We start from the raw sequence: 17,422 nt of genomic DNA on the forward strand, positions 1-17,422 counted from the left end.
ATACCACCCAAAGCAATCTACAGATTCACATGCAATCTCTATCAAAATACCAATGTCATTTTTTATGGATAGAAAAAAATTCTAAAATTTATATGAAACCACACAAAATCCCAAATAGCTAAAGCAGTTTTGAGCATAAAAAAAAAAAGTTTAAGGCACCAAACTACCTGACTTCAAAATGTACTACAAAGCAATAGTAACCAAAACAGGATGGTAATGGTATAAAACCAGACACATAGGCCAATGGAGCAGAATAGAGAAACCAGAGATAAACCCATGCATTTACAACCAACTTATCTTTGACAAAGTTGCCAAGAACATATAATGAGGAAAGATCAATATTTTCAATAAATGGTGTTGGGAAAACTGGGTAATTAGATGCAGAATAATGAAACTAGACCCCTATCTCTCACTGTGCACAAAAATCAAATCAAAATGGATTAAAGACTGAAATGTAAGACCGAAATTGTGAAACTACTATAAGAAAACACTGGAGAAAATGCTCCAGAACATTGGTCTAGGCAAATATTTTTTTGTGTAAGACCTCAAAAGCAGGCAACCAAAGCAAAAATAGACAATTGGGATTACCTCAAGCTACAAAGCTTTTGCATGGCAAAGGAAACAATCAACATAGTAAAGACATAACCTAAAGGATAGGAGAAAATATTTGCAAACTGTGCATCTGACAAGGTGTTAATATGCAGAATATATAAGTAACACAAACAATTCAATAGCAAAAAAAAACCCCAAATCATCTGATAATTGAAGTGGACAGGAGATCCAAACAGACATTTCTCAAAATAAGACATACAAATGGCAAAGAGATATATGAAAAGGGGGCTCAAAGTAATTGGTCATCAGAGAAATACAAATCAAAACTGCAATGAGATATCATCTCACCCCTATTTAAATGGCTTGTATGAAAAAAAAACAGGAACACATGCTGGCAATGATGTGGAGAAAGAAGAACCCTCATACAGTATTTAAAGTATTGGTAGAAATGTAAATTAGTACTTTGGAGAATAGTATGCAGGTTCCCCAAAAAACTAAAAATAGAACTACCCTATGAATCAGCAGTACTACTACTAAGTATATATCCAAAAGCGGTGAAATCATTAGAAAACTTTGAAAGGATTTTTTTTGTTCTAAATATAAAATTAAAAAAAAAAACAAAAGAAGTGAAATCAGTATGTTGAAGAGATATCTATCTGTACTCCCATGTTTACTGCAGCACTATTCATAATAGCCAAGATGTAGAATCAACCTAAGTACCCATCACCAAATGAATGGATTAAAGCATGTGGTACATATACACCATGGAATACTATTCAGCCATAAAAAAGAATGGCATTCTGTCATTTGTGACAACATGGATGAATATAGAGGGCATTATGCTAAACAAAATAAGCTGAGCATAGAATGACAAATACCACATGATCTCATTCTTGGGAATCTAACAAATTTTATCTCTTAGAATTGGAGTAGAATTGTGACTACCAGAAACTGAGGGAGGGTAGTAGGGAGGAAGAATGATTTCTAGTGTTCCATTGCACAGTAAAGTGAATAGTTAACAATAATTTATTGTGAAAAAAATATATAGTCCAAAATAACTAGAAGAGAGAATATTGAATGCTCTAAATACAGGGGAATGAAAATTATTTGTTGTGATGGATTTAATTACCTGATTTGATCGTTACACAATGTATACTTGTATCAAAACATCACACTATACCCATAAATATGTACAATCATTATGTGTCAATGAAAAACAGAATATGACTTTGAAAAGGAAGAATTCAGTAGAACATCAAAAAATAACTTGCAAATAATAATGTGCCTTCACCAAGTTGGAACATATGGGCAAATGTAAGAAAGATGCAGGATTAAGAAATCTCATCACAACAATAAGAAAAACTTTTCCTTAAGCTATCATACTGTTATTTTGATGGGTGCTATAAAAGGCATTTTATAAAAATTCAACACTTATATTTGACTTTTGAAAAGTAGGAACAGAAGGATATTTTATTTATGTGATAGTGATTGTGAACCCCAAACATCATGATACTTATTGGTGAACAACTAAAGACATATCCATTAAAGTCAGATACAGATGTCTGCTATTGCCACTGTTATTTAGCATTTTGTTGTAGAAGATATGGCTAATGTATTGAAAGAATCATAAATAAAAGATGTAACTATTGGAAAGGAGGGACAAAATCAACATTATTCTAAGACAATATAATTGTCTAACAAAAAACACAAATGAATCAACAGAAAAACTATTAGACTTAATAGTCCAATAGTTCAGTGAGGTGACTGTTTACAAGATAAATATATAAAAAATGATGCTTTCTTGTAAAATAAGACGTAAAACTCCCCTTCATTATAGCAATAAAAATAAAACTGAGAAATAATTTTTAAAATACTCATTTAAAGAAAACTGTAAAACCTTCTTAGAGACATAAAAGTAGTTAGAATAAATGGAGAGGTAAGCCACATTCCCAGTATAGAGATTCAATGTTGTAAAGATGTCAATATTCCTTAAATTAATCTATAAATTGAAGCCAAGTCTAATTGAAACTCAAGCATCATTGTTTTTCTAGTTGGATAGTAGAGGGATATTAAATCTTCTAGAATTGTAAATGGACAAGAATAGCTAAGAAAGCTTGAAACGGAAAAAAATAAGAATAATGGGGAACCAGCACCACCAGATTTTTAAAACATTATCAAATGGCAATAATTTAATCATTTACATTGCAAACATTGATAAATATGGAGCAAAATGAAAGGGCCAAAATTAGACTCTTGTATGTACAATAGCTTAATATGTGATAACATTTGCATTTCCAATCAGTGGAGGAAAAATGTAAGGTTAGACAGTAAACAGTGTTGAGATGGCAGGTTAACTTTAGTAAACATAAAAGTTTTACCTCACATTAAACTCTAAAATAAATGTTAGGTCGATTAAGGCATTAAAGTGCTTTAAATTAAACTATAAAACAAGAAAAAGAATATAGTCAATTAGTTGTATATTGTTGAGTGGCCAAGATTTTCTTAATAGTATAATACCTGAGTCTAAAACCAGAGGGACAAGATAGATAATATGACTGGAAGAATTTTAAAACATCTGTATGTTATAAAAAAGAATAAAATAATGGCATTTGCAGCAACCTGGGTTAGAATAATGATTACAGATCATTATTCTAAGTGAAGTAACTCAGGAATGGAAAACCAAACATATGTTCTCACTCATAAGTGGAAACTAAGCTATGAGGATGCAAAGGCATAAGAATGATATAATGGACTTTGGGGACTGGGGAGAAAGGTGTGAGGGTGTGAGGGATAAAAGACTACATATTGGGTAGAGGGTACACTGCTTGGGTGATGGGTGCACCAAAATATCAGAAATCACCACTAAAAATCTTATTCATGCAACCAAACACAACCTGTTCCGCCCAAAACCTATGGAAGTAAAAAAATCTGTATGTCAAGAGCACCATAAATAAAATAAAAGCACAAACAAAGAAACAAGGATAGGTGTGTGGGCTGGGGACTATAGCATTCCACTTCAGTGGGAGACACTGGAAGTCCTTTTTCATATGTCGTGAATTTTAAAAAAATGTTTGAATGCTATATCCAAACTATTCTCCATGTATGAATTCCTCCTAAGAACATATTGAGAGATATACATCCAGATTTATATACAAGGATGTTTAATCTAGTGCTATTTATAATACTGAAAAATCAAAAATGACTTAAATATATAAAAAGGTATTGATTGAATGAACGAGAATGCATATGACATGATGGAACACTGTGCTGCCATTAAAAACTGTTTTCCAATAATATTTGATGACAGTAAAATATTCACAACATACTGTTGGAAACGTAGAGATATAAAGTAATGTATAGGCCGGGCATGGTGGCTCACACCTGTAATCCCAGCACTTTAAGAGGCTGAGGCAGAAGGATCATTTGAGGCCAGGAGTTTGAGATCAGCCTGGCCAAACATAGCAAAACCCTGTCTCTACTAAAAATACAAAAAATTAGTCGGGCGTGGTAACACATGCCTGTAATCCTAGCTACTCAGGAGGCTGAGGCATGAGAATCTCTTGAACCCGGGAGGTGGAGGTTGCAGTGAGTTGAGATTGTGCCACTGCACTCCAGCCTGGGCGACAGAGCAGGATTCTGTCTCAAAAAATAAAATAAAATAAAATAAAATAAAATAAAATAATGTATAATACATATATACATATGTATTATACATATATAGATTTTAATATAGATAAGTCTACAAACCCTTGGAGCCAGATATGTTTCAAAAATCAGAATGTTCTGGTTTTTAGAAGGTGATATTCCATATATTATATAATACACTGCAGCTAAGATATAAATATTCAGGAAGATAGGGATAAATAAAGATTATAAATAGCCTCACATCTGTTTAGGTCAGCTTTTGCCTCCAAAATGATTTACCATTTTCAGAGCTTTCTGAATTTTGAAATGAAGGTAAGGGATTGTGGATTATGCATATTAAAAGGATTCGAATAAAGGTCTCTAGGGAGGAATATTGGTGATTTTTATTTCCTTCTTTATATGCTCCTGTATTTTTCAAACCTTTTAATGTGAACATACATTATTTAATTAGAAGTAAGTCCAAAAAAAAAAAAAAAGTGGAAGAGACACAAGCCTAATTTTGGAAAGGAATATAAAGGCAGTCAAAATTTTACTAAAGTCTTTCAAATACAAACAATTAAAACAAAACCTAAACCACCAAAGTGTAATTATACTGTATCACCTGCAGCAACACTTCCTCCAATGTTTCCTGCATACATGCTTCTCTTGAGAGTCCCCCTTATGATATCTTGGCAGTCCTTGCCCCCCACCTCTAAAAACTCAGCCTTTGCTGTTTCTTGTCTCATTGTCCCCTTTCCTTCCTTGTGTGGGAATGTTTCTCACTTTTTCAATGCCAATCAATCTTTTTCTTCCCCAGGCCATTCAGAAAAGATATAAAATATTTATCACCTTATATTAAATGAAGAAAGATTACAAATTAATAACAACCTTCCACATTAAGAAACTTAGAAAACAAGAGCAAACTAAACTCAAAGCAGTGAAAAGAAATAATAAATATGTCAGCAAAAAAAGCCAGATAATAGAAAAACAACAAAGAATCAAGAAGTCAAAGATATCTTTTTTGAAAGATCAATAAAATTGACAAATATTTAACTAAATTAACTAAGAATAAAGAAGAGAAAGTGAAGATTACTAAAATCAGCAATGAAAGAGGGGCGTAACTACTTACCTCACCCAAATTTAAAAACTCCTAAGGGAATACTGTGAACAATTATGCCAACAAATTAGATAACCTAGATGAAATGGAAAAAATTAATTAGAGAGAGATAACTATTGAAACTGACTCAGGAAGAAGTAGAAAATCTGAATAGAGCCATAAGAAGTATGGAGATTTATTCATTAATCAAAAAATTCCCACAAAAGGAATCTTAGTCCCAGATGGCTTCATTGGTGAATTCTAGCAAAATGTTAAAGGATAGCACTAGTTCTTCTCAGCTTTTCTAAAAAATAAAAGAGGAGGGAACACTTTTCAACCCATTCTGAGACCAGTATTACCATGATACCAAATGCAGACAAAGACATCACACATACAAAAAAACTACAGACCATTATCCCTTATGCACATAGAAACAAAATTCTCAACAAAGTATTATCAAACCAAATGCAGCACCATATAAAAACATTATACACTATGACCAAGTGAATTAATCCCAGGAGTATGAGATTGGTTAAACATATGAATATCAATCAATGTAATATACCATATTAATAGAATAATAGACAACAACCACATGATCATCTCAACAGATTCTGTCTTAGTCTGTTTGAGCTGCTACCACAAAATACCATAGACTGGGTAGCTTATAAGCAATAGAGATTTATTTCTCATAGTTCTGGAGGCTGAGAGTCCAAGATCAAGACCCTGGCCGATTCAGTAGCTGATAAAGGCCTGTTTCCTATTTCATAGATGACTTCTCATTGTGTCTTCACATGGTGTAAGGAGGGCACCTTTTATAAGGTCACTAATCCCACTCTTAATACCTTGTCACTTCCTAGTACCATCACTTTGGGGTTTAGGTTTCAACATATGAATTTTAGGGGTACATAAACATTTAGTCCATTACAGATGCAGAAAAGCATTGAAAACATTGATAAATATGAATTAGCAAACTAGGAATAAGAGGAAATTTTCTCAACCTAATAAAAGGCACCTACAAAAAACTCACAGTTAACGTCACACTTAATGGTAAAAGACTGAATGCCTTCTCCCAAAGATCAGGAGAAAGGCAAGGATGTCTACTCTTACAACTTTTATTCAGCACTGTATTGGCAGTTCTAGATAAGGCAATCAGACCAGGCAAAGAAAAAAAAAACCCATCTACATTGGAAAGGAAGAAGTAAAACTGCCTCTATGATTGTGACATGAATTTGTACATAAAAAATTATAAGTTGTTTACCAAAAAACAATCAGAGCTAATAGATGAGTTCAGCAAGATTGTAGGATACAAGATCAATATTTAAAAGCTATTGTATTTCTATGCACTAGCAAGAACAATTCAAAAATGAAATCATAAACACATTACAATTCATTTACAATATTATTAAAAATAAAATAGGAATAAATTCAATAAAAGAAGTGGAAGATTTGTACATTGAAAACTAAAAAACATCATTAAAAAATTAAATACCTAAATAAATGGAAAGACATCTAGTGTTCATGGATCAGGAGACTTTGGTAAAATGGCAGTACTCATCTAATAGATCAAGAGATTTAACTCAATCCCTATAAAAATCCCAACAGCCTTTTTTTAAAATAGAAATTGACAAGATGATCCTAAAATTTGTATGGAAATTCATGGGACCCAAGCTAACTAAAACAATCTTGAAAAGGAAGAACAAAGCTATGGGACTTATGCTTCCCAAAATCAAGACTTATTGCAAAGCTACAGTAATTAAAACAGTGTGCTATGGGCGTAAAGATATATATCATTGCAAAGAATATATACCTCAATGCAGAATTGAGAGTCCGGAAATAAACCCAGCCCTCACATATTATGGTAAGTTGGTTCTCAAGAAGGGTTCTAAGACCATGCAATGTTGGAAAAGACAATCTTCTTAACAAACAGTGCTGGAAAAACCGATAGGCATTTGCAAAGGAATGAAGTTTGGTTTTTACATCACAATATACACAAAAATTAACTCAAAATGCATCAGAGACTTAACTGTAAACACTAAAACCATAACATACTTAGTAAAAAAAAATAGGAGTAAATCTTTGTGGCCATGGATTAGGCAATGGTTTTCTAGATAGGAAACCAAAAACATAAGCAATAAAAGGAAATATCGATAAATTGGACTTCATCAAAATGTAAAACTTTGTGCTTCAGAGGGCACCATCAAAGGACAACCTATAAAATAGGAGAAAATATTTGAAAGTTATACATCTGTTAAGGGTCTAGTATCCAGAATATATGAAGAGCTCTTACAACTCAATGATAGTCAAATTACCCAATTTAAAAGTGGGCAAAGGATTTGAATGGATATTTCTACAAGGAAGATATACAAATGGCCAATAAACATACTAAAAGATACTTGGCATCATTAGTTATTAGGGAAATGCAAATTAAAACCACAATGAGATATTTCTTCATTCCCACTAAGATAGCGATAATCAAAGACAGGGACAACAGCAAGCATTGGTAAGGATGTGGAAAAATTGGAACATTCATACATTGCCAATGGAAATGTAAAATGGTGCAGCTGCTTTGGAAAACAGTCTAGCAGTTTCTCAGAAAGTTAAAGATAGGGTTACCACATGACTCAGCAAACTTGCCTCTAAGTATATACCCCCAAAAAACTGAAAATATACATCCGCCCAAAAACTCGTATGTGAATGTTCACAGCAGCATTACTCATACTAGCTAAAAAGCGAAAACAACCCAAATGTCTGGGGCTGATGAATGAATAAAGAAATGTGGTATATCCATGCTGTGAACTATTATTCAGCCATAAAAAGGAATGAAGTAATACATGCTACAATATGGATGAACCTTGAAAGCATGCTGACTGAAGGAAGACAGACACAAAAGACCATATATTGCATAATTCCGTTTAATGAAATGTCTGGAATAGAGACAAAGTAGATTGGTGATTGCTGGGGTGGGAAGGGAGAATGGGAAGTGACTGCTAATGGGTATGGGGTTTCTTTTGGGGTTGATGAAAATGTTCTGGAATTAGATAATTTGATAGTAGTGATAGTTACACAACTCTATAAATATATTTTAAAATATTGAAGTATACACTTTATAATAAAGTATACACTTCATAATTTATATGGCCATTATATCTCAATTTTAAAGGTTCAGGAATATATATTTATTGAGCATCTACTGACCGCCAGGCGCTGTCTAGGTGCTGGGTTGTCCACCGTGTCTAAGTCCCTAGCTGATATTCTAGACTGGGGATAAAACAGCTACTGATAACCAAGGTAGTACATAATATGCGAAGAAGAAAAGTATAAAACATGCTAGGAAGCAGGGGAACGGACAGAGTGATGGGAGAGGTGTGCTGTTTTAGATAGAACGAGGACTGTCAGGAAAGTCTTGCTGATAGGGTGAGAAAAACCTGAGATGTGAAGGGAGTGAGTCTGGAATTCTGAAGGAGGGAACAACAATGAGGCTAAGGTGGGCCTGGGGAGGAGGCTGCTATGGCTGGAGAAAAGTGAATGGATAGGGGGGTGGTGAGATAAGAAAAGGTGTGTTTGTGTGTGTTTTGGGGGCGGGGGATGGTGTGTGGCAGCAGTAGCAGGGACTGACTGTGTAGGGCCTTATAGACTGTCAGTAAGAACTTTGGTTTGGATTTTGGATTTTGCCTTGGATGCAATGGGAAGCCATTGGATGGTTCTGAGCAGAAGATGAACATAATCTGATTTAGGGCTTGAGAGACCCCTCTGGCTGCTGTAGGAAGAATAGCTAGTAGAGGACAAGGGTGGAAGTGAGGTCATCACCAGTTAGGAGGCCATTCCAAGAATTCAGGCAAGAGGTGGCAGTCACTTAGGCCAGGAAATAAAAGCAGAGCTGGGAAGTGGTCAGATTCTGGATATGAAGGGATGCCTCTAAATCGCCTCTTGACCCAATACCTGGATCAAGCAACAACTGTCCCAGGGCCACCTGAACTAAAACTAGACCTTCCTTTTAGAAGGCGTGTTTCAGAGGAGTTGGACGAAGACAGGCTGTGGCTCACACTCATGTGTTAATACTTTTTCAGCCTATCACTTTCCCTCATTGATCTATTGAACGTTTGTGTGTTCTTCCAAAATAAGTGGGGCTCGATATCTATCCACGATCCAGAGGCTCCTCCGATTCAAGTCACTCCTCTCCTTTCTTCTGCTTTTATAGGCTGGGTGGGATTCTTTTCAGGTGCCAGATTCCCCTTAGGAGCTGGAGAGATTCATGGGGGCTTTGGTTAGAACATTCACCTTTGCTTGTTAACACTTGGCCTATTTCAATTCCTGATTCTCCAAGCAGTGAGTGCTCTTCCATCCTCCTTCAGGCTCTCATTGCAAAGTGTCTCCCTGTGACCCTGAACCCACGAATAATCCCTAATCTTGCACCCTGCAGACCCTCTCAGATTATCTGGCCATTAACCACAGGATGCCATTTAAATGGTGTGTCCTGACAGTGTCTCTGGTTTCTGACATACTTCCCTCCCCACCCCATGAAGTCTCCAGCCTCTTATAGTCTCTACCAGCAATTCCCACAAACATACACTGGTTCACAATGTCTCCATTGATTGCTTTTCCTTGTACAGGGATTATGCCTCTAGAACTCAAGAAAATTTGGGTCCACAAGGGCTTGCTTAAGAGTTAATTTCCAATTGCAGTTGTGCAAACATGATTCTCAGACTTCTTCAAGGTAGCTAATTCATGTGGGAGGGCACAAGTATGGTTCTCTGCCTGGGACATCTGGTCCTAAATGGTGTATTATATCTGGAATTATGACATTTCTCATCCTGGAGTGTTTTCATGTTTAGTTCCAAGGTGGTGATTTAATCGGAGGACTAGGTCTTAGACAGTTGCCCCTGAATGTACCCGTCACAGGGCTGAACTGTCTCAGATTTCATCTCAGAAAAATGGTCAAACATATAAAGAAAACCAAAACAAGCAGACAGAAAACACTGTGAGCCTGATATCTAAAAGGAATAAACAGAAAATTAAATCTTTACAGAAGCATCTGCTAAAACCTCAAAAAGGATTCTAACCAAAACTTACAGCAAAACTAAAAAATCCTTTTTCTCTCCAAATACCTGCGATAGCATTGTAGTTGCCTCTCCCACCATTGGTTTTGTTCCTCATTGTCTCCAAAGAATCTCAAACTCTCTAAAAGCCCACCATATGTGCCTTTTTCTCTCCCTTCCTCACCCCCAACCCTCGCCTTTCTGGGTGGTGCCTCCAGGTCTCTGCTCCATGCATTTCTCTGATCCACACAACCAAAGGCCAGGCCTGTTTGAACAGCAAAGATTTTTTTTCTTACAAACAGTAGAAGGAGGCTATAATCATTCAGAAATTAATTTTTCATTCTAATCCTGCTGTAAGAGTTATGTTTCATCATAGTGAACTTTCTCCTATGTTGCAGAATGTAGAACTATCTCAATGGGGCAAGGACAAGAAGTACATGCCCGAAAGCTGATTCAGATGTCAATGCAGCAGGTATGTGACAAGAGACTGCTCCTGCTGTAACATTATTGCTAGAAACCCCACAGTCATGAATGTTACCACATTCTTCTCATGATGCTCAATCCTGATTTTTCCATTTTTGCTTATCATTACCTGTGAAATTTTAAACCTCAGTCTAGTTTCCTCCTGATATTCCCATGGAAAGCTTATTCCATTTTCTATAGTATATGCCCCATTTTACCTTCACTGAGTTTTTGTTCGTTTTATAATTTGGGAGACACACCTTCTGGTTTCTAAGAATGCAGCTTTAGCAGTCTTGGAATTTCATGGTCAATATGAATAGGTAGTACTTAAGGAGTGACAGACTGAGACAGTTAAATTTCCATTTTCAGTTAAAGGCAGACTTTCATTTTTCATTAATGGATCATTTCAGGCAAACAAGAAATATTTAAGGATGCTATGCTTAAATATTGATAATGGTTTTCACTGAAAATTGCAAGCTGAATGGAGTGTTGAGAGAGATTTCCCATCACTCCTAATAAATACACAGGACATTAATTTTCTAGAAATGCTCTGTAGATAGCCATTTCAGCTGCGTAAGAAATTATACCATTTATAAAAATAAAATAAGATCTTGGTTTACTTTTAAGCTTTTGATCTCAGAATGTCTGTACAAACTTTGGTGCAGCTTTTCCCTGGGAATTAATGACTAGAGAGGGTTAATGGACTAAAACTGTTGGGTCATCAAATTTTCCAGCCAGTCATTAATTCTCAAATGCCCTAAGCCTTAATCTTTATCACTTAATTAAATTCAATAATTTATTTAATTTATATATGTATATCTCAAAGCAATTATACATAATTATTTTTACTCGGATCAAGTGTTTCACTCTATTGAGTGACTTGACAGTTTAACTTTGGGCCTTAAATAATTTCTTTAGTTTCTGCGAGTGCAAAACTTTTTAATTTAAATACTGTGTTCACATTAACCATCTTTGGAATACTAGACTTTATAACTTCCATGCTGTGTTTGTCAAAGTGGGGTAAATATTGATTATATGGCATAATCAGAAAAGAAAACCAGACATGAGCAGGTGCAGCCATGTTGCTGCCTTGAGGGACACCACGTTTAGCATAAAGCTAGCATTGTGGAACGCACAGTGGGGAACCAGAAAGTAAGTGGGTCCATGATGACACAAACGAATCCTGAATGCTGTTTTCCTCTGAAACCCCAGTTGTATAGACGGCACATCCCCTTTGCTAGTTAAGCCAGTGTGAGTTGTATTTTCACTTACAGTTGAGACACGGTATATATGCCTTGCCATATATTTATCGTGCTCACTATTTTGTAGTTTTATGTAGTTCAAGATAGCTGATTCCTATATAAGGGTGTTAAAATGTCTGGTGAAGAAACTATGTTCTCACAGGGCAGTGATGGTTTTGTGACATATTGTTTAAAGTAGTTTGTTTAATCAAATACTTATTTAGAAAGTCCTTAATAAGTTATGTGGTTTCAGGAAAGTGTGGAAAGAGAGTGATGATAAAGAATAAAGCTTAGCATTATGGTAGTAAATGTCGCCAAATGTATTGTTTCCAACTTTCATGATATCGTGTATCTTTCCTTGTAACTATGAATAACTGTGAACCAGTCTTCTTGGTTTTGGGGGTGAGTCAGTTCTGATTTACCTTAGACAGGTAAATCAGACAATGTTTTACCCTAGGCAGGTAAAACAAACTTAAGACAACTTATAGTTACTGATTCCAAAATACCCGTTCCCACCATTAGATGGTGCACACACTGTACTTACACAAGTCTGCCTTCAAGTTTTAATTTCTGTTCCTTTCTGAAGCAGGGGTGGCAGAATACAATCATTTTGAACCCACTTGATTCTAAGTAATTAGCTTGTGCCACTAGCAGGAGAAATGATTGTATTGACATATAATTTTTTAAAATGTGTTCAAAACAGAGTATTCACATGGTTTTAAAAAAATGCACGTTTTGTTTTATTAAAATCATAGCAAAAAAGTTACAAGAAATAAATATGAATTCATTTTTGGATACAGGGTGGTTGGGTATTACTACAAAATTGCCACCTTGGCCTGGAATTCATGGAAGAATTACTAGAGACGCTAATTACCACTGAAGCCAGTGATGATTCTTTCAGAGTATGGATAACTACGGAGCCCCATGATCGATTTCCAATTACATTGCTTCAGGTTTGTTACTAAATGTCTTTTCATTGAGAGATTATAGAAATAAAGATGACATCATTGACATTGTTGAAAGATGGGAACACAACAGAGCTTTTTGGTCCTGTAGAGTCTGGACTGCAAAATCTTATACTGTAATACTATAATCATCAAAATCTTGACATCAAGGTTAGACTATAGTAAATATTTCCATAGAAGAGTTCTAAGACTTGGTACTAATTTATTGAGTTTCAGCTCTGATTAATGTACTTAGGTTATACAGCACTGAACTTTGCGCACAGTTTATGTACCATAAGCATATTGTTTTCTGATGTACAGGTTGAGCATCCTAAATCTGAAAATCGAAACCTGAAATGCTCCAAAGTCTGAAACATTCTCAGTGCCAATAGAATCCTCAAAGGAAATGCTCATATAACAATTTAATGCTAATATTCCAAAATCTGAAAAAAATCTGAAATTCAAAATACTTCTAGTCCCAAGCATTTCGGATAAAGGATACTCAGCCTAATATTGTAATTTCTATTTTATTCTTTATAGTAATTTATAGAAACAAAACCACTGTTTTCTTTTCATGACAGACCTCTCTCAAATTCACTAATGAGCCACCCCAAGGTGTACGCGCAGGTTTGAAAAGAACATTTGCTGGAATTAATCAAGACCTTCTGGACATCAGTAATTTACCCATGTGGAAGCCGATGCTTTACACAGTAGCGTTTTTACACTCCACTGTGCAGGTAACTGCGGAAAGCAGTTTTCACATTTAGGGGATGTCTGGTGGTGTGCTGAGGCCCCATTGGAGAGGCTTCCAGGAGGGCGCTATCCGTTGCCGCTCTGTCTCCTTACTCTCTTTTCCTTCCTAACACTTTCCCCACCTGGTATAGTGTATATTTGTTTATGTATTTTGTGTGTGCCCCCTGCCCCAACCCCCAACCCTGACTATTGGAATGTAAGATTCTCCAGGGTGAAGACTGTCTTTTTGTAACTGCTGACTCTCCTACTGTCACAACAGCGTGCAGGGGATTGTCAGAGCTCAATAAATATTTGTAGAATGAGCTAATGGATTATAAAGATAGGAGCTTGGTTTTGAAAGTGCCTGGGCTGGCCAAGAATTTTATGTGCACCATCTCCTGTAATACAACCACATTTCAAGATAGGATTATCACCATCTCAAAGATGTTAAGTACTCTTCAAATGTGGTTGACTAGGATTGGCTGAACTAGGATTGGCTGGCTCTGATTTATGTATTGTTTTGACTCTATTTATTACCTGATAGTAAAAGTGGTGGTGATGTTGGAGGAGGAGGAACAGCAGCTCCCTGTCTTTCTCAAGTCATTTGCTGTTTGCTTTTACAGTCTTAGTACTGATGCAGTAACTTAATAATTTTATGATTACCAAACAACTTGTCTGTTATGATTTTTAAACTTATTGTTAGTGTTTTGTTCTGCATCTGAATTTTATATTTTGTTCTGTAATTCAAAAGCTATATGTTTTCAATGCACTGGATCCATTCCTTGATTTCACAGAGAACCGAAGAGATTCCTTTAAGCCCTACCTGCAGTTCTTTCTTACCTGAGGCTAGGGTGAAGGACAAAATAAATCAGTTGGTCTATCCCAGGAATCAGGCTTTTAGCTGTGTACAGTGATGGGCAGAACTTCACGTTACCTCTCCCTGCCCTGTCCAAAGATAGAGGGGAACTTAATGCTCATCCCAGAAAATATTGTGTGTATTTACCCCTAATTCATTATCCCTACCACTTTACTAGGTTCCTGGCTGCCCAACAGAGAGGGCTTTAGTGTTTGTCTGCCTCCCAACACTGAGAGAGTTAAAATCAGATTAAATGCTTTGCTGGTGGTTATCTTTACTAAGTTCCATTGTGGCCTTTGGATTGTCAATTACAGCTTTCAAGTCACAGAAGTCTATTTCATACATTCTTATCTGGGAATTGTTGGCTTTGCTAGACCTTATCACACTCTAATACAAATATTGCTTTAACTCTGCTATTTCATTCCCAGTTGACAAATAATGTATTTTATGATTCTGTTCCCAGTAGTGATGATTCAACTCTTCCACTGTGCTTATCATGGAGAGCTGGTTGGGGGTATTTTCCATATGGTTAATGTGGCAACCTGTGTTTTTAGTGGCCATTATCCAAGTGCTAAAGGGAAGAAGAGCAACAGGACTATGGTCCAGCCATGGGGCTAAAGTGCCCTTGCACTTAACACCGCATGTGTTTGGGTTAAAACGGAGGAAAAATATTTTCACTGCTAGGGCAGTGAAGTTACCAGTGGAGTGTCCAAGAATAAAAGGCTGAATATCTCTTAAAATCAAATAATAGAGGGCTAGAAATAACACTTCACTGAGAGTCAGGAGGCCTGGACTTTCGTGCTTGCTGTGAAATCAGTTAGCTGAAAGCAGTTAGTTGATCAAGTTCTGTCTCTCTCAGGGCTTCTGTTTCTCCATCTGTGCAGTTAGAGGCAGAAGTAGGTGATCTTTCAAGGTTTTTTTCAATTTCTAAAATTCCGTCATCCAGTTCTGTGACAATACAGTGAGTGCAGGTAATTCTTTTTCATCAATTTGAGAAGTGTTTACTGTGATATTTCCAAAATCTCCTGGGAATTTTAGATGTATGTTTCAGAAATATCACAGAAATGTTTGCTGTGATTTTGCCTAAATATTTTTTTTACTTGGTTAGGATAGGGACAGCTTGATAGAAAAATCCAGAATTCCTTAGAGACTTGTTGTCTTGGGCCAGAAGCATCAACATCACTTAGGAGCTTGTTGGAGGCGCATCTCAGATCTCGCCTCGTACTCTCCTGAATCAGGCTGCATTGTACCAAGATACCTGCATGATTTGTATGCACCTGAATGTCTGAGACTCAACTGCTATAGGAAGGAATGTTGTGGATTAGATTGTTTGTGACTTACGTTTCTTTTCTCTCTCTAGTGTTGAGTATAAGAGCCAAACATCTGATTTGTTAATTGATTAACTGAGTCCTCCAAATTAAAACAGGTATCCCTTGCTTTAAACAAACATGTTCTATGTACTTTTGTTCTTGCAGAGACAGACTGAAAAAAGAATTAGGCACAGGATCTGAAGCTCCAGAGGGGTTCATGCTGGAGTTCATCCCACATTACAATGCAGAACCCAGGAGTAAAATAGTCAACTCCCTGCCTGCTTTCCAGTAAAACATGTAAATTCTCCCATGGAATCCTGGTTTGGGCGGCATTATGCCATCAGCTTACCCCAGTTCATAGGCATGATATGTGGATTCTACTTCCGTTGCAAGGAACAAAATGAGCACCTCTCCTTTCCTGGGATAAGGGGAAGTAGATTTGGCTGGTCAAGGATAACTTGGGCAGAAGAGTGGTGGAGGGTGTGGTTTGGTTTATTCTTGAGGTGGGAGCAGGCTTTCCCAGGAGGAGGGTGCCCTGGGTGCTGCCATGGGAACAGGCATAGATGCACGAGGCAATGCCGCACTAAGCTGTGCTCCCCACCACTCCCCCTCTCCTCCAGCAACTTACTATCCACACAGGACAGTAGCAGCTACCCTGAGAGGGGAAGTTCCTGCTGAAGCCCTCACCCCTGCTGCAGTCCAGTGATGTCTCTGCTTTTGCCAGTGGCCCTTCTGCCCTCCCTATGGGAGCCTTTTATTCCCAGGACCCTGGTGTGTGCCTGGGTTCAGTTTGGCTGCCACTCCCTGAATGTTTCAGCATCTTCTTGAAGATTACCTAGGAGGGAAGCTTCTCTGTGGCCTCGGTGTTCTGTCTCTACGCTTTCCTGGGTGGTGTAGCATCCAGTGTAGCATCGTTCTGGGCTTGAGAGCAAGCCCACATTCACCTTTTGGGATTTTAATTTTAAGCACATTTTCCTCCAAAGTCTTAGTCTTTTGAAACTCAATCATTACCTTTTTAGCCACCTCCTAAAGCTCCTGCAGAAGATCAGAATAATGTTCTCTGGGTTATTTTTTTCCTATTGATTGTCAACATGCCACTCTTTGAGGTGTGTGTTGGACCGAGTAAATGTCTTAAGCAATGGTCTTCTCAGCCAATTATCTACAATTGTCTTCTCAGCCAATGCCTGGGCCCCAGAACAGGACACTTAAGTCAAAATCCCCAGGAGACCAAAAGGAAGGAGCTCAGTCTTTTTAAAAACTTCCAAGTGATCCTGATATGCAGCAAGAATTGAAAATAATGGCCAAATGGCCACAACCCTTAAGGGAAAAGTCTGGAACCATTTTTACATCCATTTCATAGTCTGGAGTTTTTCTCCCCATCACCTTGGTTTGTCTACATTGAACTGCATATTTCTTTATGACTTTTCAAACAGCTTATGTATAACTCTGTGAGGTGAGGTGTCCTTTTTTTTTCATTTTTCTTTTTTAGCTAAAGTTATTGATTAGGATCTCTAAGGGCCTATAGTGGCAGTTGCAAACTTGGAAATTTTATCATGGCCTTTAAAA

The 17,422-nt window shown here is 36.8% G+C and overlaps 1 protein-coding gene across 1 annotated transcript in view; it reads left to right on the forward strand.

Moving 5' to 3' along the window:
* Window positions 1-17,422, forward strand: part of DNAH8 (dynein axonemal heavy chain 8) — a 317,387-nt gene that overhangs the window by 247,507 nt on the left and 52,458 nt on the right. Inside the window, exons 83-85 of the mRNA XM_030796747.1 lie at window positions 10,710-10,783; window positions 12,815-12,967; window positions 13,540-13,695. Of these exons, the coding sequence (XP_030652607.1) occupies window positions 10,710-10,783; window positions 12,815-12,967; window positions 13,540-13,695 (383 nt within the window). The remainder of the gene's footprint in view (window positions 1-10,709; window positions 10,784-12,814; window positions 12,968-13,539; window positions 13,696-17,422) is intronic.

The sequence above is a fragment of the Nomascus leucogenys genome, chromosome 17 (assembly GCF_006542625.1).
Source record: "Nomascus leucogenys isolate Asia chromosome 17, Asia_NLE_v1, whole genome shotgun sequence".
NCBI classification, from domain to species: Eukaryota; Metazoa; Chordata; class Mammalia; order Primates; family Hylobatidae; genus Nomascus; species Nomascus leucogenys.